The sequence below is a fragment of the Manacus candei genome, unplaced genomic scaffold (genome assembly GCF_025592945.1).
Source record: "Manacus candei isolate 608988 ecotype Guabito, Panama unplaced genomic scaffold, ASM2559294v1 h1tg000014l, whole genome shotgun sequence".
Taxonomy (NCBI): domain Eukaryota; kingdom Metazoa; phylum Chordata; class Aves; order Passeriformes; family Pipridae; genus Manacus; species Manacus candei.
This window is the reverse complement of record NW_026138062.1, coordinates 35,277,926-35,304,363: the sequence shown is the minus strand read 5'-3', so window position 1 is coordinate 35,304,363 and position 26,438 is coordinate 35,277,926. Positions and strand designations below refer to the sequence as shown.

Sequence of the window (26,438 nt, the reverse complement as noted above, 5' to 3'; positions counted from 1 at the left end):
CACACATTTAACCTTACTGTAAGATTTGCTTCAGTGAATTTGCTCACATTAGTAGAGTATGGTCTCTATGGCCCATGGGTTCATAGCTCAAAAAAACAAAGGCGAGGGTACGGATACAACATACTTGTAAAGTCCACAGAATGACATAATCTGCAGATCTCTGTCTTCCCATTCCACCCTAACTCTTCAAAATATATCTCTGAGTTTTATTTTAAAAAGTAGAAATTCTTTGTAGCAGAAGTAAGTTTCAACCTACAACAGGGAAGGATTTCTAAAGTCTGAAATGAGAATTGAAAAAAAAAAAACCACTGAGCAGCAAACAAGAAGAAAACTGGAATAGGCAGGGAAGGAAGAGGAAAATGTGCAAAAATAAGTGAAATTGTAGCTGAAAGGAGATGAAGCACCACAGAACCAATAGTCAAATCAGACATAAACCCCAGAGTTCAAGTTTCATGTTGTTCTTTATGCAAAGTAGTTGCAAAAATATATTCTAGAAGCATTTTCTAGGTCACAAAACACCATCACAACCATGATCTTCAGAAAAACTACCACATAAATCCAGTAGAAGAGCCTTTGTAAGGATCTTTTTAGCGGGGGTGACTCAAATAAACAAGGTATTAACTTTATAAAGGGACATGAGCTATGAACAGAGCAACCATACCACGAAGCATGGTGTAAGCTGCTGGTTTTGGCAAATCCATCACTAACTACTGCGAAAGCATGTAAAAGCTCCAAGATAGGTAATCAGACCATACCCAGATAATCACTTTTTGAACAAGATTTACAACTTCTGGTTATGTGAGCACCAAAGGAGAGCCTGGGCACACACTTGATCCCTTCTAAAACACTCTACTTGATTAACCTGCCATCACAGCGCACGGGGTGTTGCTTTTCCCCCCTCTATAAATACGCTGTTGACAGATAAGTAGCTATTTTAAAAGTCTGATGCAGACAACAAACAAAGAAAACAGGATCTCAGGTCTTGCTTATAACTGTTCAGAAGAGAATGAAAGGATGGGGGCCAAAATGGGAAGAACAGTCAACATTAAAAAATACCATTTAGAAGTGATTTAAAATAGACAAAATCAATCACTTCTGAGAAGACAAAATTCCACAGAGGACAATGGGAATCTTGGAGGACAAACTGACCCTGAATCACACGATTTCACATTGCACATTTTTCATTATCTGGTCTTTGGTAGACAGGTAAATTTCTGTTCATATATTGTAGCCAAAAATTACCTTTTCTTCATCCAAATGAATGCCACTGATCTCAAAATCAAACATAAAAAGTTCTGCCACTCGCCTAAAAATACAGTAAATCCCTGTTAAAATCACCTCATTTGATAGTAAGCATAATTTTTAAACAGATTTTGCCTTTAGTAGTTATTTAGGTTTCATGTCTTTCACAGGGACTAACACCACAGTTATACAACTATTGTTATTAGGGACAAAGACTTCTTATCTTGTAGGTCTTTAACAGTCTACTCATTGAAAAAGGATTTTTCCTTTGTTCTTAGTCATCTACATTAAAAACATGCTTCAAAATAATCCCACTACATTAATCTAGATGTTTAACAAATTTGTGCAAATTATCATTTTAATTTCATTTCACACTTCATTTATTCTAACATCAGAAAAATACCTCTTCAAATCTAACATCCTTGATCATGGGGAAAGAAGGAAGGAGGAAGTAACAAACACTGAGCTTGTCTAACCATGTCAGCAAATAAATAATTCAAAACTATAACTGAATAAACAACTAATAAAACCTATGACAGAAATCATAAAGTTATAAATAAATATACCGCTAATCTGATTTTGAAAGATATAAATAAACTTTTATAGACTGAAATCAAGTTGTATAGTCTGGTCCCTAATTTTACTGCTAAAAACACTCACATATACACCACAGTACAGTATATCATTTTAATCAAAAGAGTATGATTGAAGAAAATCTTCAGTTCTCATTTCTTTTTTTTTTTTGCAGATCTCAGTTATTCAGTGTAAATATATCTTATGCTCTACAGTCACAGAGACATTCTCCAAGACTACACAACTACAAACTTCCTAACTTCTGTGCCAGTTATTTAGTAGTCACTAATAAATTAATAACAGAGATGTGGTTTGTTTTCCAGTTGCATTTATTAATTTAACAAAACATGAGATGTAAGTACAATAAGGAAAAATACATATAATATCTAAAAATGTAATTCTATAAGATTCTATCTATAATGATCTATAAGCATTAATAAGTACCTGGTTTCTGGATCTAGGGAACTAGTAACACTTTCATCAGCTAGCAGACGTCTTAAACTCTGACACAGTTCAACATCTGTATTTAATCTGAAAAAATAAAGAGTAAAAGAAGCACACATTAGCAACAGACAATAACATTTCAGTTTCTTGGTATTACTTATTCAAAGGTAGATCTTAGTATTTACTGAAACAACATTAAAAGCCAATGGCTGTATTTTCAAAGTGCTTTCTGGTTCACAATCACACTTAAAAACTAGAAAAATTGTATTCAAAGCATGTGTGGACAAACCGGCATGAAAATAGGTTTTATGCATCCAAGAGGAAAACACTTTTGAATGGTATTTTGTAGCAAACATGAGCAAGTCTAAGACTGATGACTTATGTTCCACGAACAAAGATCATCATGGTGACAGCATAAATCTGAGAGAACTGTTTTTTAGTCCTTATTTTGAAAGGACTCCATTAAGGAAAAATCTGTGCTTGAGTTTGCCATCAGATAAATGTGCTGCTGGCTGCCACTGGAGTAGACTTAGAGTTTACTAACCCCGGGACATTTCCAGACACTGATCACCGTACCTGTGCAGACAATACTATGTCCATTGGATTTGCTGGCATATTACCTACAAGCATCTATGTCAACCTGCATTACTGGGTGGGAATTGAAGTGGGGAATTAAACTTATGCATACAATAGTTTATTAGCCTCTCAGGATAATTTGTGAATATTTTCTTATTTCTAAAAATTTTATATCTGAAGTGGTATTCAGATATTATAGTTATACTGTTATAGATGGCTTGCTGAATCCAATTCTTGAGGAACCCAGTTTCAAGTGAAAGGCTTCCCAAACATGCTGACAAGAACAAAGCAACAGTTTCTATTGAATTTACTCTTAGAATTCTCTTTTTAGTCAGTACTGCTGTCCTCCTCAGAGTATAAAAGGCCTCTGCAACTCACTGTAGGACATGAGATCAACCAGTCACTGCGTCCACTGTAACTAGGAGTCCTGAGGGAAGCAGCAAATTCTGGGTGACCTTCAAAATACTGCTTGGTAAAGCATTCACTAAAGAAGGCTACTCCTGAATCCAACAGGAAGGGAAGATACTGAAAGGACACAGCATTTGGAGACTTAAGATCATTTCTTCCACTTCTCAGCAGCAAGAGTAGAAAAGAAGTAAATAAATTCACTATAGTCAAGAGCCACAGAGGTAACTTTCAGAACTTAAGCTTTAAGATATTAAGAAAAAAGGCAACCCAAAGAAAAGCCAAACTTCAGAAATGGAAGTGTTTAAGAACATGTTCTATGAAATGGGGGTTTTAAATAAAGAACAAGCACACCAAAGTATATCAGCCATATATCACAGCCCTAGACAGACACATCTTCAAACACTCATTTTAACAGGAAACTGTCCTTTCCTCTTTCACATACCCCACTCACTGTCTGGAATTCAAAGGGTCAGCAAAACAGAAGAAAAAGTGCTGTGCAATGTAACAGCTTAAATCTTAAAAACAAATTAGCATTTTGTATATACCCTTTACAACCACTAGTGAATTGTCACAAGTCCGAAAAAAATGTTACTTTGAGCCTTTGATGGGTTTCAGTGACATGAAGTCAGAAACTGAAACTAAAATAGAATAACCTTTCATGAGATAACGTAACAAATCTAAACCCTTAGATATCTGTAATGGAAGACTGACACTTTGTTCACATGTGCAAATCCTTCCAACTTATTTTTTGTTGATTGCTGTTTTCATAGATGATCATACAGTAATTTTTAAAGATGCATATAGAAATAGTAAAAAAAAAAAAAAAAAGTAAAGAAAACATACTTCTCTACCACAGTACCAATGTTCCTGCAAGCTTCTTCAGCAGCCTCTCTGAATGCAAAGTCAGGGTGGGCAACTTTCACAAAATCAGCCTGACAAATCAGAAGAAGAAAACAGTAAGTAAAAGAGAATCTTGCCTTATAAACAAAGTTGCATTCAAGCAGTTCCACTTCTATTAACATTTATTCCTAAGAGTTCTGCAAAATCTTTTTGCAGAATTTACTGTTTTTTTCTTAAAACACAAAGCTGATTGGAAAACTTTGCTGACATTTATTAAACCAGACAGCGCATATATCTTTCCAAAAATATCATTAACCTATACACTTCTTAGAAACATTTTAAGTATAGTGTGCCTCTTGTGTATAGACCACCAAGTTATACTTTCACATAACTTCCTAGTAGGAAGAAATATGTTTCAAGAGAAAAACAGAAGTTCTTTTGGATTCAGAAGAAGGTTTTTATTTGACTTACTGATTTTTAGTAAGTCTCCAAATACCTAAAAGGATCCATAAGGCTAGAAGGATGCTAAAAGGGGGCTGGGGAGCTAGGGGCTTCCATTACTTAAATCAGGGAGGTTGTATTTAATTAAAGTCTAGGAATATATTGTAGACATTTAGCATGATTGTACAGAAAGTACATGCAACAAGCTTCACACTCTAATAGTATGATTGCAGTCTGGTTGAAAAGGCAGCCTTACAAATTCTAAGCACTTCAGATTTTTACTTCTTGGAATTCCTGTTTAAAATTCTGTATAATATTGACAGAATAGGTGCTAAATGACAGCACCTGCCAACAGGTAACAATCACCAAATTGCTTCTAGATGAAGATCTGCAAGCTTTGTGCATCTTTGAACACAAAAACCTGAAAGTAGTACATAGTACATAGGAGGTAATTTTAACTCAGCAAACTGATACAAAACCATGGGGACTGAATTTTGACATTAGTGTTTTACTTAGATATTGATTGATTAAGCAGAATGAAAAGTAGTCTATACAAAACATAAGAACTAGTGACTTGACAGAGCATGTAAAAAAAGATGTCTTAAATCTAGCAAACAATAAGAAATAAGATTTGAGAACTGAAAACACACAGAGACATTCAAATGCGAAAACCTAAGTCAAAAAACTAAGTGACCTATTTACTAAGAACTGAATTCAGAATGAAGGTTGGGTCTGCTTCCTTCAACCAAAGTGTGATGCTTTGATACAAGATATACTTTAGGTAAACAGTTTCCAGAAAGCTATGAAATGCTCTGTTAAACTTAACATTTTGTGATACAGAATATCAGACCAAGTACTATGAATCTGTGGACCATAGAAACTGCAGTCTAGGAAATACCTGCATTTTTCTGTTAATAAAAAAGTAATACTGGTGAGTTTCATCTGACACTTTTAATCTGCAAGCTCTCTATGGACCTTCACCTTTTAAAGTTCATAACTTAAAAATATGTGCATTGCAAACCCAATTTTATCCTTGAAATAATCCTCTCTTTTCCCCACTGTAAGTGATGCTGGAAAGTTTACATATTAATATTACAGCAGAAATACAACTGTGATGACACCATTGTTTTCTTGTTGTTGCTTTTACACTATTTTTACATCTGTTTTAAAAACAGTTGGAGCTTGACAGGATTTGTAATTACCTATCAGTTGGTAAAAACATGTAATTAACTTTCAATCAATTTAATTTTATCTCAACACAAAACTTCATGGCGCTGTCTGCCATTTACTGCACTGCAGAAAATCATAAAATGGAACACCATGGTGTAAGCTCAGTCAGTTTAAAAGGATTAATTTTTACTTTACGTAATAATAAAAAAGTAACTTACCAAGTCTGCTACTCTGCACAAGCTATCTGAAAGCTGATCAAAGATCCTTACAGTCTCTGGCCCAGGTGGTGTTGAACATGCCTTCTGTACTAGCTGTTCTGACTCGTGCAATGCTTTGTCTTGTGCTTCTTGAAATCCTTCTGGACAGCTCAGTTCTGGAACACCAAACAGACCCTGCAATGCAGAACACAATGAAAACGCATCACTATTACCCTCCTTGATTTCTGCACCTTCGTATCAATACTGAATTATCACTATGGAATTTCATCAAAATGACCCTAGCTAGCATATTGTAACACTTCACTAAAACGTTCCTACCCAAGTGTCTTTGTAAACAGAATAGTCACAAAACCAGTCACAGACATTGGTATGATGTCAAAACATGTTCATTTCCCAGAGCAAAACCGTACTGAGGTTTTTTTAGCCAGTACTGTTCTCAGGAAACCTTAAGAGTTTGACATCAAATCCTCACAAACTCTTCTCTTCCACACCATAAACTCCTATGCCAACCTTTTCTCAAAGCATTTATCTTGCTTCCAAAGCATGGGCACCAAACAAAACACAGGAAGTCCACTTACGTTTGAAAATGAGGGAAAATCACTCCTTTGAAGCAAAAGAGACTTATCAAGGAATATGACAACTAAGTAGGACTGTCAAAACAGTGAATGAGTTGGCCAATAGCACTAGATATCAATGCTGGATTGATATCTAGCAGGTAATAGGACAGTTGTTTTGGGCTCATTAAATGAGCCACACATACTGGAACCAGATCTCAAAGGAAAAATCAGGAACCGCCAAAAATTTGTATGGTATGAACAGTTTTATTCCTGAAGTTCCTACCAAGCCTGGCCTTGTCCCACAGGGCAGGGTAGACACAGACAGCAGTGAAAGAGAGTTAAAGAGGTCCTACTGCTGATCAAACAAAATTACTAAAACTGGCTGCAAGAGAAAAGTTCCACAAGACAGACCTACAACAGTAAAAAGATTTCATAGAATCATAGAATCTCCTGCTTTGGAAGGCAACCATAAGGATCACTGAAGTCCAACTCCTGGCCCTGCACAGGACAGCCCTAAGAATCACACCGTGCGCCTGAGAGCACTGTCCAAACACTTCTGGAACCCTGGCAGGCTTGGGGCTGTGACCACTTCCCTGAGGACGCAAATGCATCCCTTAAAGTAAGTATCTGGGACATTCTGAGTTGCTTTTGCCTATTTTCTTTCTGTCACTGTTGCTAAAACTGCCTTCTTTTTTTCCTAAAGACAGAAACCTTTTCCTCACACTTCCTATGTTTTAATTTATTATTTGGGAACAGGAACTGGACCAAAACAAACACTGAAAAAGATATTTTTATATATATACACACGCACTTAGACATAAATATAATTGTATCACAGCACCCTTCAATAATGCTTGTTGTATAAGAGACTCAAGACTTCACTCAGATCCCCAACCAAGGGTTGCAGTATCCTGCAATATCCCAGAGAGCTCCTGGCCTTCCTACTGCCCTACATCATCATCCACCCTCCCGAGTGAGCTCTTCCTGCACATGTAGTCCTCTGTGAACAGGAGGTATCTCCTCTTAGAAATAAATTAGCCATGGAGCTCTTCTTCCATATGATACCAAGCTTGACATAAAAACTGAAAAATTACCAAAAATGAAGCCTGGTGCAGTTCTGTGTGTTCTTTAATGGCACTGGCTGCATAGATGCAGCATTATTCTCTTCGCTTGGCCTCAGCATTTACATCCTACTTGTCACAGCCTCTTTGTGAGCCTGAAACATGCACCTCTATTCCCAAATTACTGTGGGCCAACTGAATTGTCCAGAACTCACTACCCAGGCCAGTCAAATGGGCAATATTTAACTGTATTATTTCCTGAAGCAAAACTTACACCAGTGTGCTTGCAGAGGCAGGAGAACCAACAGAAATGTTTCCCAAACAAGTGCTGGATTATAAAGAGAGGTCAGATTTGTCCTCAGTATACCCTTGAGTTCAACAGCTTTACCAGCCTGGGCATCATGGCAAGAGTAGCTGAGTCAGCAGGCAAACACCTGGATTTTACAGCTATAACTATTCTGCATGCACTGTGCCACCTAACTCTGTCCAGGAGCCAGCCTGTTGATTCCTAGGACAGTCATTAACAAACGCACCCGACTCACCTCAAAAGGAAACACATCAGAAAACCCAAGTGTCACCGACCCAGCAAACAAATGCTTTTTTTTTTTTTTTTGCCACAGGACAAATGTCAAGAATAATGTCGAGGCAAGAGGATGTCGGCAGTGCCACAGATCCCGAAGCACTGCCAGAGCGGCACGACACTGATAGAGGAACTAAGGCACAGCCAGGTGGGAGCTGGGAGTGGAAGGGGCAATGGAAGGGGCAGTATCGCTTGTATGTACATATGGGCGCTACTGAGGCTCAAAGCAAGTATTTCCATACATAAGACCACGACTGTCAAACTCTTCTGCGTCCAAAAAAAAATTACCCTGAAAAAAAAATCCCTTAAAAAAGAGTTCCGATAAGCAGAGCAAAGCACCACGCTGCCAGCGGCCAGGGCCGCCGCAGGCCCGCCACAGGCCCGGCCCTTCCCTCCCGCCGCTCACCGTCTCCCTGCCCGCCGCGCCGCCGCGCAGCGGCTGCTGCTGCTGCTGCTTCGCGTCGAAGGCGCTGCCCACGGGGCACCAGCTGGTGCTGACGGCCCGGCGGCCCGGCCCCGCCGCCCGGCCCTGCAGCGCCCGGCCCAGCGCCGCGGGGAGCGCCCGCCGGCAGCCGCCCAGCATGGCGGAGCGCCGTGGAGCGGAGCGGAGCGGAGCGGAGCGGAGCACAGCCGCACTGACCCCAGTACTCCCCGCTCCCAGCGCGGCCGCGACCTCCGCGCGTCCGGGCCCAGGGGCGGAGCAGGAGGTGAAGGGCCGGCAGGCACAGCGCGGAGCGGGGCGGGGCTCCCTGATCTCACCGCCCCTCAGCCCGCCCGCTCCGCTGGCTTCGGTGCTCTTACTAGGCTGTCGCTCTCCGAGTTGTTGTGGGCCCACTCCTCTCGCTCCTCGATCCCTCCCATTCCCCCGGCTGCCCCGCTGCCCTGCTCCCTCCCCGGACGCGCCGGGGCCTCTGCCGGCTGATCACAGAATCACAGAATAAGCCGAGTTGGAAGGGACCCACAAGGATCATCGAGTCCAGCCCTTGGCCCTGCGCAGGGCCATCCTCAAGAGTGACACCACGTGCCTGAGAGTATCATCCAAACGCTTCTTGAACTCTGATATCAGTCCTGCACGTCCTCCAGTTAAACCTAAGTCCATTTTAAATTGTTTCTTGACCTAGTTGTTTCTGTGATGCAAACTTAACAGCGGGTGGCTTACAGGGGAAAAAAACACCTCTTGGTGAAAAATTCACATAACCCTTGCCTCTGCTTTCATATCTCCCTTGCAGTCATTCAGCTGACATGAGAAGTGCAGCTGTTCTTCCTGAAGAAACCCACTGCACCATTTTCATTTGGGCTCTGTGATCTGTACTCAGGGTTCAACAACTGTGGAGATGTGCCCACATTCACATTCCCTTGCCTCCCCGACATCCTGAGAGGTGATAGGAAACCAGGACTCATGCTCCGACACTGCATTTGCACTGAATTTCATGGTGCTAGCCCATCTTCATTGGCATCTCTGCTTTATTCTCTTCTAAGGGAAGTGGATGAAACTTATCAACATCTTTTGTTATATTTTTGAGTTTTAGAAGAAGGGGGGGAAGAAAATTCCGAAAAAAATCACAGAAATTAATCTTTTATGGCACATCAAGGAAGTATCTCTTGATCAGTTCTCCGGTATGACTGCTTCAGTGTTAGATTAAATATTATCTTTCATTTGTTGCCCTGGCTAATTCTGAAGTACAGCAGCATTGTGCTGTATTTTTGCACTGGCCTTTAATATCTGCCTACATCGGAGAATCCATGGGGCACTTCCTCCTATCACTCCATTTCACTCCATTTCAGACATTTGGCTATACGGAGAGCAAAGAACCGTATTTAAAAGCTGTAAAATCCACCCAGCTAGAATAGAACTTGCTCATGCCACAGAACAAGCAAGTGCCACCTGTTTGATACCTGTGTAGGTTTCAAACTGCACTAATTCCAAGTTTAAAAATTATTTTGAAATGGTTGGATGCAAACTAACCAAGTTTCAAGCCCACCTACATATGTCACCCTGGAAGAAATAAACTGGCTTAGAAGTAACTGTTGCTTCATGTTCATACAAGATGGCAGGGACATGTCATATTTCCAGAATATTTATCCTTTATTTTGTCCCACTTTTTTGAAAAACATTTGTCCTTCAGGATTTGTGTATGCACCCCTGTACATTCCTATAGTAAGTTACTAAACTGTGTTGATGCAGAAGAATTGTCCTCTCTTGTGCAGAAGCTGTTCCTGAAAACAACTGTTTTCTGTCGAATCCAGTAGAAATCGTTAAGCAGATAACAACTTTATTAGGGAGGGCTGAAGGACACAGACATTCAGCATTCATGGATAACATGGAGTTATGTGGTGGGCAATGGCAGTGGCTCCAGTGAGTCAGAGGTGCTGAACAGGAGGAACCCAGAGAAGGTGGTATCATCATCAGCGTCTGCAAACAGCCCATTGAAAGTCTCCCCTTGGTGAGCCTGCAGCCACACCTTGTCTCCTCCCTGCAGCTCCAGGATGGTGGCTCCTGAGGCTTGGTCCTCTCCACTCTGGTACCTGTCCACAGTGTGCAGCATCTTGATGCCGTTCTTAACTAGAGCAACTCGGACATTCCTTGAGTAGACAGTGATGTGGTAGGTGAAATAGTAAACACCAGGGTATCTGCAGGTGAATTTGCCAGTAACTGGATTGTAGTCATTGAGACCATTATACAGCACCTTGTCAAACTTGATTGGGCGATTTGGAGGGGGAAATTTGGTGTCAACTGTAAGGCCAACACTGAAAGCACTCCTTGGCAGGACTCCTGGGGCACCTACATTCCCCTTTTCTCCTCTGTCTCCTTTCAAGCCTCTTTCCCCCTGAACTCCTGGATTACCCTGTGGCCCTGTACCTCCAATATTACCTTTAGGACCTGGATTACCAGTCGGGCCAATTGGCCCTGGGAAACCAACTCTTCCAGGATGGCCAATTTCACCCTTTGTCCCTTTCGGGCCAATGGGTCCAATGTCTCCTTTTAATCCCTTTTGTCCTTGCAGTCCCAGCTCTCCCTTCTGACCTTTGTAACCCACTGACCCTATAACCCCTTTTGGCCCCAGTTTCCCAGGTTGTCCTCTTTCTCCTTTATCTCCTTTATTCCCCTTCTCTTCAACAGTCCCATTGGCTCCTAAAGGAAAGGAAAAAAAAAGAAAAAAAAAAAGAAAGACAGTTTCTTGTGGTCTTCCACTGCATTAATAGGGCACAAATTGAGTTTCAGCATAAGGAAATATATATGCAGGTGTGTGTCAGTACTGTATATACTGTGCTCACTGTACACACAATTTCTCATACATTGAAGTGCAGGATAAACATAATACCTAAAGAACCTCTTATTGCATTAGAAGACAGGTGCTCTTGCTGAAAGCAGCAAGAATAAGCTCAAAGAAAGGGAAAGGTGTCTACAGGCTGATGGTAGCACTGACAGCTCACATCATCTCAGGCACAAGCAGCATCTGTCCAGATACTTGTTTTCAGTCTTTGGTATACAAAATGGGTGAGATGGTTCACAATTTAATCAGAGGAAGGGGGTTTTTTTAACAACACCCTTGCTTGCCATGTGTTTCTGTAATTTCTGCGTGATGGAACTTTGCTTGGGTTACCTAGATTGCTACTGTAGCAAAACTAAAGGCTTTTTGTCCTAGTTACATGTCACCATATGCTCCATTTATCCTTCATCCACTCTTGGTCTGGAGATCAAAGCCTTTGAAAATCCTCTGGTTGCTGCACAAGGCTTTGAAAGTGAAGATCCCGTAATGTGAAGGGTATGTTAGCAGTTGACAGACAAAAGATACCAGAAAGAACATACGCTCAATCAATCAGAAAAAGAACATGATAATTTCTGCAACAGGGCCTCTGGCTTCTTATGTTTGGAATAATGCTCTTTGTACAGTTTACTGTTCTCAATTTACAAGTGAGAGTATTTAACAGAATCAATGAACTGAAAACAGGTGACATTGTATGGTGAGCCTCTGGGAAAAGTAGCATTGGTACATCGGGACAAGGACACAAGAGAAGAAAGTAGCTTTCTAATTTTAAACAACATTTCTGGCCTCATGTCTTACGCTCCTTTAAGGGATGTTTCTAATTGACTGGAGAAAAGTCTGAGGGATGTAGGGCAGCTTGTAATTACTTCCATGCAACCATGTGTTATTTCTCAGGGTCACCTTCAGGATTCTGGAGAACCTGGACACTGTCATTGGCAAGTTGCTGTTGGATATATACATTGTCTGTGCACAATTACTCTAAGGATAACAAGTCCTTACTTACATATGAAGTATACAGGATCTATGGTATTTTTAGGTGTATAACTTGTGTCTTCTACAATTTGTTTTAAAAGTCTCTTTCTCTGAAGTTTCATAGATACAGGATCCTCAGTCTCCTGAGGTAGCTGCAGATGCAGTGTCTTGCTTAGCAGCTGACAAAAGGATTAGAGATGGGAAAGGCAGGATAACAGCCTGAGTGAACAAGTTGTGGGGCATCAGAGGCAGTGGGATAATTTGAGGTGGCAAATTCCTCTTGCATTGTCAGCATATGTGTGCAGCCTCTACTACTTCAGGAAAAAGGGTTTTTAACCTTTATGGTACTTTTGCTACAGCTAGAATATATAGTACGTCCAGTATTCACAAACTCAAGGGCAGCAGTTGATAGACAAATAATAAATTGAAACACTTCTTCTCTGACCTTGTTCACCTTTCTCTCCATTGGCACCATCTTTTCCTGGAACGCCAGGAACTCCTGGTTCACCTAGTACAGAATTAAAAAAACAGATTTTCATTAAACCAGAAAACTTGGGATGAGTCCTTCTTCAATCTTTCCTCTCCAAGCCTGGCCAAACAGTAGTGTAAAGCGTACTCTTATTCCTGACTTTTACTGGGTGCCACTGCTGGTACTTTTATCTTATGGAGAGATTCACAGAGAGCACAGTAACTCTGCTTGAGGATGGTGCTTTTCGATACAGAAGGAATCCTTGGCATAACAAGGTGAGTTATGGAGGTGTGTAGAGGTTCTGTATCCTTGTAAGGCCCACCATGTGAAAACTTCTTGTCCTGTTGTTGCCTCCATCCATGGAAATAAAGTGAGGAAGCCACATTCACGAAGAAACACTGCAGGGGCCAGAAGCCTATTGAGCGTGGTTTAGCAGTGGACCCGGTCTTGCTAGGTTGATGATTGGACTCAATCATCTTGGAGGTTTTTTCCAGCTGTAATGATTCTATGATTCTATGAATGGTAAACTCACGCCTCAAGAAGAGATGTGCAGGAGTTTGATGGTAATGAAACATTACAGTGGAATAATATTGCCTGTAGATCTGGGGAAGGCATTCACACTCTTGATCCCTGTATCTAGCATGACATGGACTTTCTACTGCTCTAAAGAAAGCAATTACAAAAGTAATTTTCGTCGTAAAGTCAAAGATGACCAGGAGATGATAAAATAACTGGATTTGCATCCAGAGTGCAACAGAAGAAAAAATAGTTGGCAGTTTGGGTGTAACCATATTCCAAGGGTAGCTCTCCAACCATACTGACTTGAGAACAGTTCTTTAGCAGTTTTCTGCACAGTGGATGTAGCCCAACATGTGCTGAATTTTCATTGACTTGGTAAGGAACAAAATTAAGTCTGATATGTTTAACTGCACTGCAAAGGTGTATGTACATACAATATAAAGAATGGTAAAATCACCCCAATTTGTTCAAACAGAGAATAGTATAGTCATCAAAACAGATTAATCTAGGAAAAAATGCTGGGGACTTGATCAGAAATCACTGGTACCATGTGATAACTCATTGGAGTAAAGGAAGGACCTTTGTAAGATAAATGAAAATAAGCAAGCTTTAGATTTTCCATTTTCAAACCTTCCTGGAACCATGTTTATAGAAAAAGAGGGCAGTTAAAGGTATGTGCCTATTAAGATGCTAATGGATTTTTTTGTTTGTTTCTAGATTTTAAAAAGCTTTGGTTTTAACCAAGCTAGGGCATGGAAAGCAGAAGGAATATATGTGGTTGCTTGGCAGAGAACTCTAAATCATTTTATAAACAACAAGTTCCAAGTAACTCCTTAGTAATCACTGGTGTAAATACCTAAGTAGGTAGACTTGTCTTTTGGTGGTCCAGGGAAGGCCATAAGCAGTGAAAAGTCTTCATTGCCCAAATTATAAATGCTGGTTATTTTTCAGCTGTTCTAGTTTACTGTATAGCCACACGAAAAGCTGTGGTCTATAAGAGAGACTGAAGTGTTAGGAAAAGGATCTGGAAGATTTTGCCTATACCAGCATAGCCATGAAATAACTGCACATCAAACTACACCTTCAACGCTGATTCTTTAGCATACAATGTTTGAGGATGCATATACTTTTCTGGTGGAGCAGGTGATCCATTAGCTTAGCAAGCCAGTATGTTAAATAGACATTTCCACTAGCTTGAAAGACATAGTGAGACACTTCAGAACATTTTAAGTTAATTTCTTTGAGATTGTTGACCTCCGTTTGGTTTAGATACTAGATTATATATTCCACTGAAAATAGCTGGGATTCACAATCCTTAAGATCAGGACTTGTTAGAAGGGCCTATCTCATAAGTTAAATCTGGGTCAATCTGGGCAGCCAGGCCCAAAATAACAGTGACAGGTTTCTGCCTTAAGCCATAATGCCACCTGCATGATGGCATAACTGACCTAACATAAAGCTTGTTGGGGAAAAGTTCTCCCTCAAAATTCTGTGAGAAGGTTTGCAGCAGCAGACTTGCATTTTTCCTGTGCTTTGCATTCTGAAGTTGTGACACTTGAGAAGAAGTGTTATATGTCCACATGCCCATAGATTTATCACCTTGTGCTACCCTATCCTTGATATTCCAGCATGGATACAAGGCTTAAAGTATTGTGGGGATGATTAGCTTTAGGATGCTGAGATTATTTCTGTTTTCAGTATCACACACAAATCTCTATTATAACCTTTTAGAGCAGACATGAATCCTACATTGTTTTTCAGTAGTCTCTATGCCTGAACATACTCTGGTACAGTTGCAGCAAGTAGACACACTCAGAAGTAAGTCCTACAAATGTAAAATTTAGATAAGAAAGAGAAATCTTCTTACCACTGCATACTTGCTACTACTCCAAACAACATATCAGTTGTTTTTTTGTTTACTGGGCTTGAAGCTTTTTACAGAAATATAGTTGCTATCTTAAAGGAGTAGGAAAAGATATACAGGCTTTAAAATTTTCAAATAGACTTGAAAATATTCCCAACATAGAAGATAAAGCCTTTTTTCTTTTGTTTTTACCCCATGGACCTGACATCTCCATAGTATTAATTGTCTTGCTTTCATTGTTAAGCCTTTTTTATGTTTCTTTCTTCAAACAAGTAAAGGACAAATGTCTGAAATGTTTTCTGAAGACTAGGCAGAATAATCCCATTCATGCAGAGTGACTACACGCAAATTTGGGAATGAATGGCATTGCCTTTGATACATTAAATCATTTATTCTGAATGTAGTACCTGTATCTCCCTTGTCGCCTTTTGAACCGTCACGTCCATCACGACCAGGTGTGCCGTTGTGCCCAGGATTGCCAGGGATGCCAGGATACCCTTGGGTACAGACGTCCTGGTTTTCCGTTTCTGCTGTGCTGACTAGAATAGCCAGCAGTACAATCCAGCTTTTCATTTTTTAGACAGGTTATATGATTTTGGCTGAAAGATTTAAGAAGCAAAAGTACATCTGCCTAAGTCTGCCTTGGAAGGGAGTGCAGCATAGTGGAGGAAGGAAAACAAGGAAATGGGGTTTCACCATGTCTATTCTTTTGTTTTATTCATAGGTCTCTATATAGCATTAATTACAGTCCTGAAGACTACTGAGTGCTATTTTAAATAATAATTTAATGGGAATATCAGCCATAGCATCATTATACATTTAAAACATTAGCTTTACACAATTTAAAATATTCCTTCATTCCTTGTCATTTGGAGCATCAGATTCTGTTTTGTATTTTCTTATGCAGCTTGACTTGTGGAAATTATTAGCTCTGCAAAGGGAAATTTTGATGTGGGTAGATGGTGAGCAGCTGAAAGTCACAAAAGCTCTGAGGAGGTTTAGAGCTACCCTTGTTGTCCTCAGAATCTATCCAGCAAACAAGAAAACAACAGCTCAGTGCATCTCATAAAGTTTTACATTGTTCTATTTAAAGCATAAGTGCATTGACAAAGCCTGAATTTCATGGATTTGGCTGAATTTAACCCAGATTAAAAGGTCATAATAAAAAGGCAAATCAGGCAAAAGTGTTCATTTTTAATTTCTTCCCCCCCCCCCCCCCCCCCCCCCCAATTGCAGCAAGGAATATAGAGTTGCAGTAGCTATAGACCGAAGAACTTCCAGTGACTGGTCTTACTCCAACCAAAATCATGAAACCCCAATGTCTGGCAAGTCTACAAGTTTATGTACTAGATAATACTATAATAATAATGTTTTTGCTGTCCTAAGCCTCAAAGTTTCGTCCTATGAGATGATTTATGTAGGACCTGTGATCCCACATTCATGCACAAGGATTCATACAATGTCCTGTTTCTCTGAGCTGTAGTTTTGCTTATTTAACATATACACATTCCTCTTGTTCAGAAATCACTTCACAAACTCCACTAGCCAGAACAGTGCCCAAAGAGGAGCTATTTCATGGCCATTGCTGCCTTTCACAGCCATGCAGAAGACTGCCTACATCCTTCAATAAGAATAATTACAGCCTGCTAGCAATATGCAATCTAAATATTCTTTTAATGTAGTTTATTTAGGAAGACCCTAATTTTGGGACATGTTCCTTAATCTTTTTATTCTGTGTTCAGAAAAGTTCCCTGTTTTGGAACAATTAGTGGAAATGTGATTTATGGTGTCTTTGCCAATGGTTTACAGAGAGATGTTTAATCACCAGCTAGCAAAATCCCACTTTGTCTGCTGCTGCTGGTTGACACGAAAGGAAGTTGAAAATCAATAAAACATTTGCTACTTCTGAGCTATATAAGTTTTTTCTGCCTTAGTCAAAGGACTCCAGAAGACTGCAAAAGGAAGAAGTGCTCTGTGTGACGCTGTTAGGATGTGATGCACCCCATGGAGAAGTCTGACAGTCTTTGTCCACTTACAGAAAACCCCATTCCCGGTTGTCTAATGGAGCGTTTCTTGCCAAAAGAATAGACAGTTTGGTCCCCATACATGCACTCCACTCCACAAGCTGACCTTAATATCATCATCAAATATACAGGATCCTTGTTCTTACCTCATTCACTTGGTACTTGCAGTGTTCTTGGGCATCTTTAACCAGAGTGGAAAAGCTTCATGTAAAGGAATGCACGCTCAGATATGTGTCTTGAGGACAAGTACTTGTTCGGTCACTAAATTCTCAAAGGTCAGTGATTTAATTCTGAGAGCTGTTCAATAATTAAAACACAGTTTTAAACTGGAATCTTCCTATTTATTCCAGTATTAAGCTGAGGTGCTCTGTGTTTTGGCTTTTACCACTCTTACATGAAAGAAAATTGTTAAAATGGATTAATAAGGCCTTGATTTGCCTGTTCCATTTTACAAATACATCACAGAAATTTTAACCTTTAACAGGTTGGTTGGTTTGTAGGATGGAAGCCATATCTCACACCATTATTGTGCTGCAAAACGTGTAATAGTTTCTGTATCAAGTAATTTTCAATGGAATTAGGGAAAAAGACTATAGAAATTAAAACCAAAAATGCTGAGAACATAACATTACAGATATTAGCTGCTTATGGAAAAGAAGTAACAAGGTTGAATTAAAGTAAAAAAAATGCATGACAAAGAGAGCTTTTCAAGTGTAATTAGCAGGCTTCCCATTTAGCCATTCAAGCAACAGTGAAAGCTACTGCTATACTAAATTATTTAACATTGGTAACTAAATTTTTAAAAGCTATAACTCAATACTTAACTATGTCTTCTTGAAACTCCTGCAACTGCTGCTAAGGACTAATGGAAGTAAAGCAATTGAGCTTATCATCAACTCCTTAAGTGCTGGTCATGAACACTGAAGGATAAAACCAAAAATCACAGGAGTTAATGTGTTATAGGAAGTGGCCTTAATTCACCCTGGTTGGTGCAAGTGACTGAAAACAGTGTGTCTGAGGGTGTTCCCACACTGCAAAGACATGACGCGTGTGGTCTGCACATACCGGAGGACGTAACCTCAGTGCTGCTGAGCAGCGAAGCTTTCGGTAAGGTCTTCACCACCACTCTGTGGCAATACGACAATACTGCAAGCGTTGTGGTGCCCTGGTTTATATCTGGGACACCGTGTCTACCGTGCTCTGAGGAAAAGGAAGGACCATGTGCAGCAATTGGCTGTTCTACTTGAATGAACTTCTGTAGCCAAATTAACCTCGCTCTGTGCTAATGGAGAAGAAAAAACGAGAGCTGTGACAAACAATCCTTTTCTTTTTACCCATTAAGCACCATCTGAAATTTTTGAAGGTTGCTTAGTCTCAGCCTCCTTTCTCTACTTAAAAGTTTGAGTCAATAAAAAATAGCCAACCCTGCCAGCTTAGTGCTGTGCCTTCAGTGGTCTGTCCTGCCATGCAGAAAACCTGGAGTTCTTGACAAACCTTTCTGTCTGCAGGGTCCTGGAAGAGTCAGTGGCTCTGGTGGGACAGCACTGGAGGCTCCTGGGGACATGGTACCAGCAGTGGCATGCCCTGGGCCTCCCAGGGCAGCACAATCCTTACAATGACCCAAACAAAGCTGGAATTTTACAGTGATAACAGTCACAGTCTGTCTGTCCCATCCTGAGTTGAAAATGACATCATTTATTAGTTACCTCTACCTCGATGGACTCTGCAGTTAGTCTGTTTTGATGCATTTTTAGCAGAGAACCAAGAAAAATGCTGTAGGAATGGCCTTAAAGGCAAATGTTACCCCCCAGCTGCTTTCTAGTGTGTCTTGTCTCATCACAGAGTAATGCCTTGAAAATAATTACACAGTAGCAAAAGCTGATCATTTGCTCTTAAAAAACATTGCATCTGTATGGAAGGAGATCCAGGAGGTTTTTTAGATTGATTGCTGTGCTCATTACCTTCTTTAGGAGATGAATATGGTAGTAATGACCATGAGATGGATGGTTAGTGAGATACCTGATCTTATTAGTAGAGCACCTTCTAGACACTTTTTCAGTGAGTCAGTATCTCTAAAGTCTGGGGTATGCTTATAGGAAGTGGCCAAGGTTAACTGTGCCTAGTGAATCTGCCTACTGACAGTTCACTTCAGTGTATATATTGGGCCTTCTGCCTTCTTATTTCCTATGTGCCAGAAATAAGGAGGAATTTGGCAGGTGCCAGGTTCTGCCAGCAAAGTCCCTCAGGTGTACCTCATGGATTCCTTTTCTCTGTACTGGAGGAGTACCTGTACTCCTTTCCTCTTAAGCAGTTTCAGCTTTCCAAAAAACACTAGGAGAAACAGTCAGTAAATCCTACATCGTCTTATGTTTCTCTTCTGAGAGAAACTCAGCATTTGAAGGGCAGTGGTACTCCTTCCTCTGCTGCTGACATCTGCCATTTCAGGTTTGCCCTTCTAAACTTCACTGACACCAGAGTGCAGGGATTCTGATGGATACCTCCTAGCCTTCACTTGTCTGCAGAGTGGTTTGTCATTGCAGATGGCCCACTCTGAATGCTTGGAACATTAAAATGATTCAGGTAAAACCTTGCCCAGGTGTCATTCAGTTATCAGCCTCCTCCTCCCCAATGCACAACAGAAATGTAACATAAAGAGAGGGAGGGTCCATATGGGGATGCCATATGGAGTCTACAAAGGGGGGGTGGGTGTAAATACATACATATACAAACACATACACACTCACACACAAGTCTGTTTTTTAAAACCAGAGTCTAAAATACCTAGTAGTGGCAGTATGTGAGTTCTCAGCCCTAGGCACTCACCTGGACAACCAGAAGTCAGTTCTGACTGCAGTGAACTAAACCTAACACAGACATGAGATTAACAAAAAACATGATGTGCTGACAGCTTATGCAGTTCCGATGTATTCTCATAATTACATGTCCTCTAGTTTGTTAGAGTAACTGAATTTTTGAAAAGCACTTAGAAATACACTTGTGTAAGGAATATTGGTGTGCTTTTCTTACAATCCATGAGGTGTGCAGTTTTCCATTGCTGACTTTTTCATTTCTCCTTTGGTACTGGAATATAAAAAGGCTCAACTCCACGTTTCTTGTTACAAAGCACAGATCACCATGTAGCCTTAAAAAAACCCAAACCCCAAATCCCACACAACAACAAAACCCAACAAAAAAACAACCAAAAAATTCAAGATAAGCAGTGCTATTTCTGTGTAAACTAAAAGCACCACGTGATAGATCAGCTCTCGAAGAACTTTAAAGTAACTAATAGTAGAACTGATAGTACAGAACGATCTACAGGATTTAGGCTGACTGCCAAAGCATGAAATAAAATGCACAAATGAGCTCACCATGGCCAGGTGAACCACAGGGTCCTTACAAAGCCTATTGATTGCAACATCCTACTCGAGTGTTTGCTCAAGGTATGTTTTTCGGTCATTTGATCTACTGCACTGAGTGCTCAGACTGTGCCTTTCACTTTGATGTTGGAGCACCCAGCACACATCCCACTGCAACAGCAGCACTTGGGAGGCCTGAGAAAGTCTCAGCTTTGAGGTGAACCAAGAAATATAGGTGCCTGGACATTGAAAATAAGGGTAACAAATTAGCAAACCCAACTATTCTGTCAGCGTTTGAATTCACCGAAATTTCTAATGAAAAGATTTCAGCAAAATTTTTTATTTTGTTAAAGCTAATGTGTCTCAGCGAAACATAAGTTTTGACACAGCCTGGAGCAGGAAGGACACAGGTACGCCTTTCAGATGTGGTCCTCTGCCCTGTCAGAATAATGAGAAACAAAAGACTTCCCCAAATCAGAGAAGTAAGCTGAAACCCGAGCAGTGTTGCCCAACAAGCAGGTAGGTAAGCCTCTTCACAAATATTTAAGGAACACACCTTTTTGGGTGAACCCTTTCAGAAGGTTTTGCTTTCGTTCCAAAGAAAATAAAATTTAATCCTTCTTACCTGCACTGCAGTACTTAAGTCACCATTCTTTGTTAGCAGGAGCTTTATTAATAGAGAAGCTGCATTTGCATTTATTCCAAGGGGAACTGTGGGAGCCCTCTGCCAGGACAAGATAAAGCACAGTGACCACAGATGCATATGTCTGAAACAACAACAAGGATGGACTTTGTTTGATTGATGAAAAATTTAAATCCCAGAATCAGGCTTAGTCGTTGTTAAAATGAACTTGTGCTGGGAAGTACTGTTGCCATTACTGGGAAACCAAGAGAGGGGGATGTGACTTTTTTTCTTTAAAATACTAAAAGAAATATGACAGTTGATGTATTTTTGCATCACAGAGGAAATTTTGTAGACAATAAAAAACCCACAACAATTTTAAAACTGCACAATAAAGTTTTATAAGACAGAGATGAGAAACTTCAGCTTTGTACATTATTTAATTCAAATATATACAATAAGAGAAAAATAATAGGAATGTAAGTTTGTACTTTTTTCCAGAAAATAGATTCATTTGACAAACAATGTTGGAAGAGTAGATAAATCTTGGAATGCAATTTCTTCAGAAAAAATGCACATTGTACTTCAGCCAGCAAAAGCCAATTCCTCTGCTCCGTAGCCAGAACACTTAATTTACAAAATGTGTAACAGCACACTGATGGTAAGATGCACAAAGCAATGTATGGAAGATAAAATGTTACAAAACACTTACCAAAATAAAATATATATGCAAGTTATCCCTAGTATTTACAACAAGTAGTTTTAAATTAGAGATCATTCAGAAGGCATCTCCTACATACAAATGCCACACATATAGAAAAAAAGCAGAAAGGCAGTCAGAGAAAAGTACTGTGTTAGTTATGGCTAAAGACCTTTGGCTCCAAAACTGTGATATAATTGTTTTCAAAAGACAACTAAAATGTGGAACATTTGAGAAGTCTGTCTTTGAACTCAGTTATTACACTGACCACTAAAATTCAATGTGAAATTTAGCATGGCAAGAGCCACTTGTAAAACAATCTTATTATTTTATACATCAAATGCTTTGAGTTAGATGTAATTATGGTTTGGCATTTTCCTAAATCAGTGGGAACATATTTGAGGACAATTATATTTTACTGCATCTCATGCAAAAAGTCTGAGGTTATCTACTCAGCAGGCCATTGGGAAGGCTCTGGCTGCGCTTTATCTAAACGAGGCACAAACGTCCTTAGTAGTTGCCCTAGATTTTTTTTTTTATAGTAACTTCATGCAAAAGCAAGAGGAAAAGACGTTGCCATCACACCTTTCTCATCATATATAAGCTTTGTCATCAAAAGGAGAATCAGGGCAAGAGTTGCTAGAATTCAACCTTTTACATTTTTGTTGCAACTCTTTTTCCCGCAGACTCTAAAGTGAGGCTGAGTCAGGAGTAAATATTTGTCTTAATTATTGAATAATGTAGTTGTGTGTTTTCATTTCACTATAATTTGGTTAAAATACTATGGCGTGGTATAAATTTGGCCTGTCTTACTATATTTTATCTTAATTCTGCTGCAAGGTCATAATGCAAAGAAAGACACAGAGAATATTACGAAACAACCATGTCTATATGAAGGGTACTATATGTAAAACTGTCCTGAGTAATCTGCACCATGAAATATTTTCTTCTTACCTCTTTGAAATTCACTTCTTGAGAAAAAAACTGCTGCATCCAAAACCATATACAAACATTTCTGTTCATTTTTAGGGCTAAGGCACCAGCACTAATACATGGGAAGAGCCTTCATGGGCACTGATGTGTCAGAAGACAGACCCCAAAACCTCTTTTTTTTCTCCAGCACTCCACAGACTCTCAAGCCCTGAAAGGAAGTAGGTTTCAACAAAGACATGTATGGAAGTGTGGATCTCATAATGGCTTCAGGTCCAGCTGGGAAAGTTTCTGGGTAAGCACTGTAATCCAACTTCAGTCTTTTTTGTGCATCTAGAACAAGTCTTTCAAAATGTGATTATGAAAAACATCATCTCCACTTCCACCCTACATGCATTACGTTGGTCTGCAGGCCTGAATGTGGCAAGTACCCACAAAAATGGGTATGTAAGAAACACAGAAGGGTTACTCGTTTGAGGGGGAGGGCATGCCTGCATTTGGAAGTCTGCTCTTTGTGTTTAAATAGAGCATTTTGAATTATCTTTTAAAAAAATCTGAATAGCAATAGCTTGTTTTAAACATCAAAAGAAAAATACAACCAGCTTTTTTCACTCACTTTCTGGTGCATTTTCTTTAAAAATCTCAGTGCACATTTCCAGTTCTTAACTGATCTGGGTCATCTTTCACTGCTATGGGAAAGCACAAGCAATTAAGTTCAGTATGCAGGGAACAATTTGGCTGGGCATCACCAGACCTTGCCTTAATGCTGAGCTATATACACAAGGCATTTGAAATGTACATTTGTCAAAAGATGCAATTTAAAGTCAAACCCACAAACCTTAGAAGGTTAGCTTAGCAGAAGTTGCCACAACGTTATCAAATCACAGGATCTACTGACTAGTGGGGCTTCACAACACTGACAAGAAATAAAAATATAGAGGTCACAATAGTAGTAGGAACAAATACATCTTTAAAATAAGGCTTTTTTACATTGTTGTTAAGATGCCTGGCCTCTAGCCCCTTGTTTGTTTTTCATATATTACAGATCCATGACAAAGCTGTCTGTGTCCATTGTCAAAGAATACCCCTGGATCTATCCTTATCATCAGGTAATGCCCCTAATCAGCAGCATAGCATAAAGTATTGTAAAGATATTCATGGCATATCAGTTCTGAAACATATGGAGTCTTTATTTCCTTCCATATTCCCAACAGTCTTTTCATCCTTGATGAGAGCTATTAAGCAGAAATTACCAGTGCTACAAATATCAGGATCCTCTTTCTTCCTGGTGGCTTTTTAAAAGTTGCTCTCACAAATCAACTTCATGTCACAGGCAAATTGCAGCAATGCAAATCCAGGATTGCATATGCTGGCCAGAGCTGACCCTAATCAAGTCAGGTTCTTCCCCTTCCAATAGAGAGTGATGACTCCGAGACAAAAATCCATCTCCAGTCCTCACAATTTCTCTGTCCCTTCCAGTAAAGATTTCACTTTCTTTGTGAAGAAGTAATTGGTCAAAACCCATTGTCAATTGACTGTGTATAAGAAGCTTGGATCCAGACCACTTTAATATATTTACATTACTAATAATCCATTTTCTAAGTCAAAATACATGAAAAAAGCGTTAGATCTAGACTGTAACATAGCCAGCAGTCACCATGTACTGTCTCAATGCTGACTTTGTACATTCACATTATCTCTGTTAGAAAATAAAAAACTATTTTTTACACAGAGAAATAAACACATTGGAAATATAAAGAAGTCTCTCCCAGGCAAAGAAGTGCACAAAAAGGGATATAAAAGCTCTACACTGAAGAGCATACATACATGCAGTATATTGCTCTGATTGAAATCAATCAATCTGAGATGCCCTGGGCTCCTCTTCTTTCCACTTGTGTGCAACAAATGCACGTATCTTTACAGTTCATTTCACACTCTGTTCGTGTTTCTACATGACAGAATAAAATTTCCCTGTTCCAATCTGGAATATGGTAAGGCCTTGCGGGATGTTCTCCTGCCATTTGGCAATATAATAAAAAAGACAGGAAGGATTAGGGTCCACTAAATTCTGCAGTAGCTCATTAAACACATGGGATGTCTCTGTCTGATTTTAATGGGTGGTCTCTGCTTGGTGATCCTGGAGGAAGAAGAAAAATCTCCAAAGATTCCTTGCTGATATATCCCCAAGGAAAAACACCTTCCTATCCTAAATTTGGCCATCAATATAGGGTTAAGAAAAATGAAATGTTACAATGACCTGCATGACTCCATCACTACTTCAACATAACTAAGAAACAGAGACTGAATACTGCTGCTTCTGAGTAACAGCAAGCTGTCTTAGTCAGAAGAGAGACTGCTCTTCATCAGTAATGCTGACACTTGGCAACATGGACTTCAGAGCAGTCTTGAGAAACTTCATTCGTATTCTAGACCAATGCTGCATTTCTGGCCCGAGAGAAGCCAAGGTTTTGCCTCCAAAACAGGAGATTCACCAAGCTCGAGTAAGATTAACTGCGTCTCCAGGGTCCTCCTCTAGAGTAAGTCTCCTGCCATGCTGAAGTCCTCCCAGGTCCTTGGCTTCTCACTTTTTAAAGGGAGTGAGTTTGTTGAAGGTATGCCAGAAGAGGGATGGCTTCCTCTTGGGTTCTGCCAGGGCAAAGACCTGCTGCTGCGGGACGCTGGTAGGTACAGTGATGTGTCGCTGGTGAATGGGATGCAGGGTTTGCTGTGGAGGAGGCACAGGACACCCGTTATAGCTTACACCTGCAAAAGGAACAGTTTAAGAAAGCGTATGAGTCAGCTAGTGAAAATTTAAGCACAGGGCCAGGGGAGAATGGAAGAACTACTAAAGGTTACTTCTTCTGATGTTAGACTTTATGACTGCTGCATTGATTTGGCTTAAGAAGAGAACAGTACCAGTAAAAATAACATTACAGAATTACCAAAAATAAGCAGCAGTTTCACATAGCCTGACAATACTGTTTGCACAAGTAAATCCTAGTATTTAAAAAGAATGACTTTACACAGCAGATACTCATATTTTAGTCCACTCTCAGAATAAGACTGGATAAAATACTACTACCAACAAAAATGTTATTTATTCCATTTGGAATACATTTTTCTGGACAATGTTCTCAGACTTTGACCTTTCTGCTTTCTGAACAGAGTCTCCTACTCACAAACTTTAGCCATTCCCCTGAAAATCCAGACAGGTTTTAAAGGTTAATGATAAAGAGAAAATGCTTTAATAATATTAATCCCAGGGATCAGAGGACAACCTAACATCAATTCCTTCACTCCTAAATTCGACTTAAATCTTGTCCTACTTTCTCAATTTATTCTCTCAACACACTAGAGATTTGTCCAAGTTTGACATTTAAGATGGAAAAGGACAAAATCACAACATATTTTCTGAGAGAGAAAATGAATAAAAAATTAATAAAACCGCTGTTTTCTGCTAAACAAGTTTCTAGTCCACCCTTCCTTCTAGTCTAGGGACAGAAGGAAGCCATTTTGACTGTGTTAAAGTAAATACTGGAACACGTGGCTTGCAAAAAGAACTTTATGATAGTTTAAACAAGGCACAGAATTGGTAAAGAA

At 39.8% G+C, this 26,438-nt stretch overlaps 3 protein-coding genes across 13 annotated transcripts in view; all 3 read right to left on the bottom strand.

Moving 5' to 3' along the window:
- MIPEP (mitochondrial intermediate peptidase) overlaps window positions 1-8,708 on the bottom strand; it is a 71,998-nt gene extending 63,290 nt beyond the window's left edge. The window contains exons 1-5 of the mRNA XM_051780112.1: window positions 8,517-8,708; window positions 5,913-6,086; window positions 4,087-4,175; window positions 2,260-2,346; window positions 1,243-1,306 (exon numbers count right to left, since the gene is read on the bottom strand). Of these exons, the coding sequence (XP_051636072.1) occupies window positions 1,243-1,306; window positions 2,260-2,346; window positions 4,087-4,175; window positions 5,913-6,086; window positions 8,517-8,693 (591 nt within the window). The 5' untranslated portion in view covers window positions 8,694-8,708. The remainder of the gene's footprint in view (window positions 1-1,242; window positions 1,307-2,259; window positions 2,347-4,086; window positions 4,176-5,912; window positions 6,087-8,516) is intronic.
- Window positions 8,709-10,366: 1,658 nt separating this feature from the next.
- LOC127467775 (complement C1q and tumor necrosis factor-related protein 9A-like) lies at window positions 10,367-17,522 on the bottom strand. The gene is made up of 4 exons (XM_051780124.1): window positions 17,374-17,522; window positions 15,611-15,802; window positions 12,797-12,859; window positions 10,367-11,243 (listed from the first exon to the last, which is right to left on the bottom strand). The coding sequence occupies exons 2-4, from the start codon at window positions 15,774-15,776 to the stop codon at window positions 10,438-10,440; spliced, it is 1,035 nt and encodes a 344-aa protein (XP_051636084.1). The 5' UTR covers window positions 15,777-15,802; window positions 17,374-17,522; the 3' UTR covers window positions 10,367-10,437.
- Window positions 17,381-26,438, bottom strand: part of SPATA13 (spermatogenesis associated 13) — a 154,768-nt gene continuing 145,710 nt past the window's right edge. For 7 of the 11 annotated variants that reach the window (XM_051780096.1, XM_051780099.1, XM_051780102.1 and 4 more), the window contains exon 13: window positions 21,369-25,601. In XM_051780096.1, the coding sequence (XP_051636056.1) occupies window positions 25,420-25,601 (182 nt within the window). In that variant the 3' untranslated portion in view covers window positions 21,369-25,419. The other 4 variants (XR_007903284.1, XR_007903285.1, XM_051780105.1 and 1 more) reach the window with 4 other exon arrangements.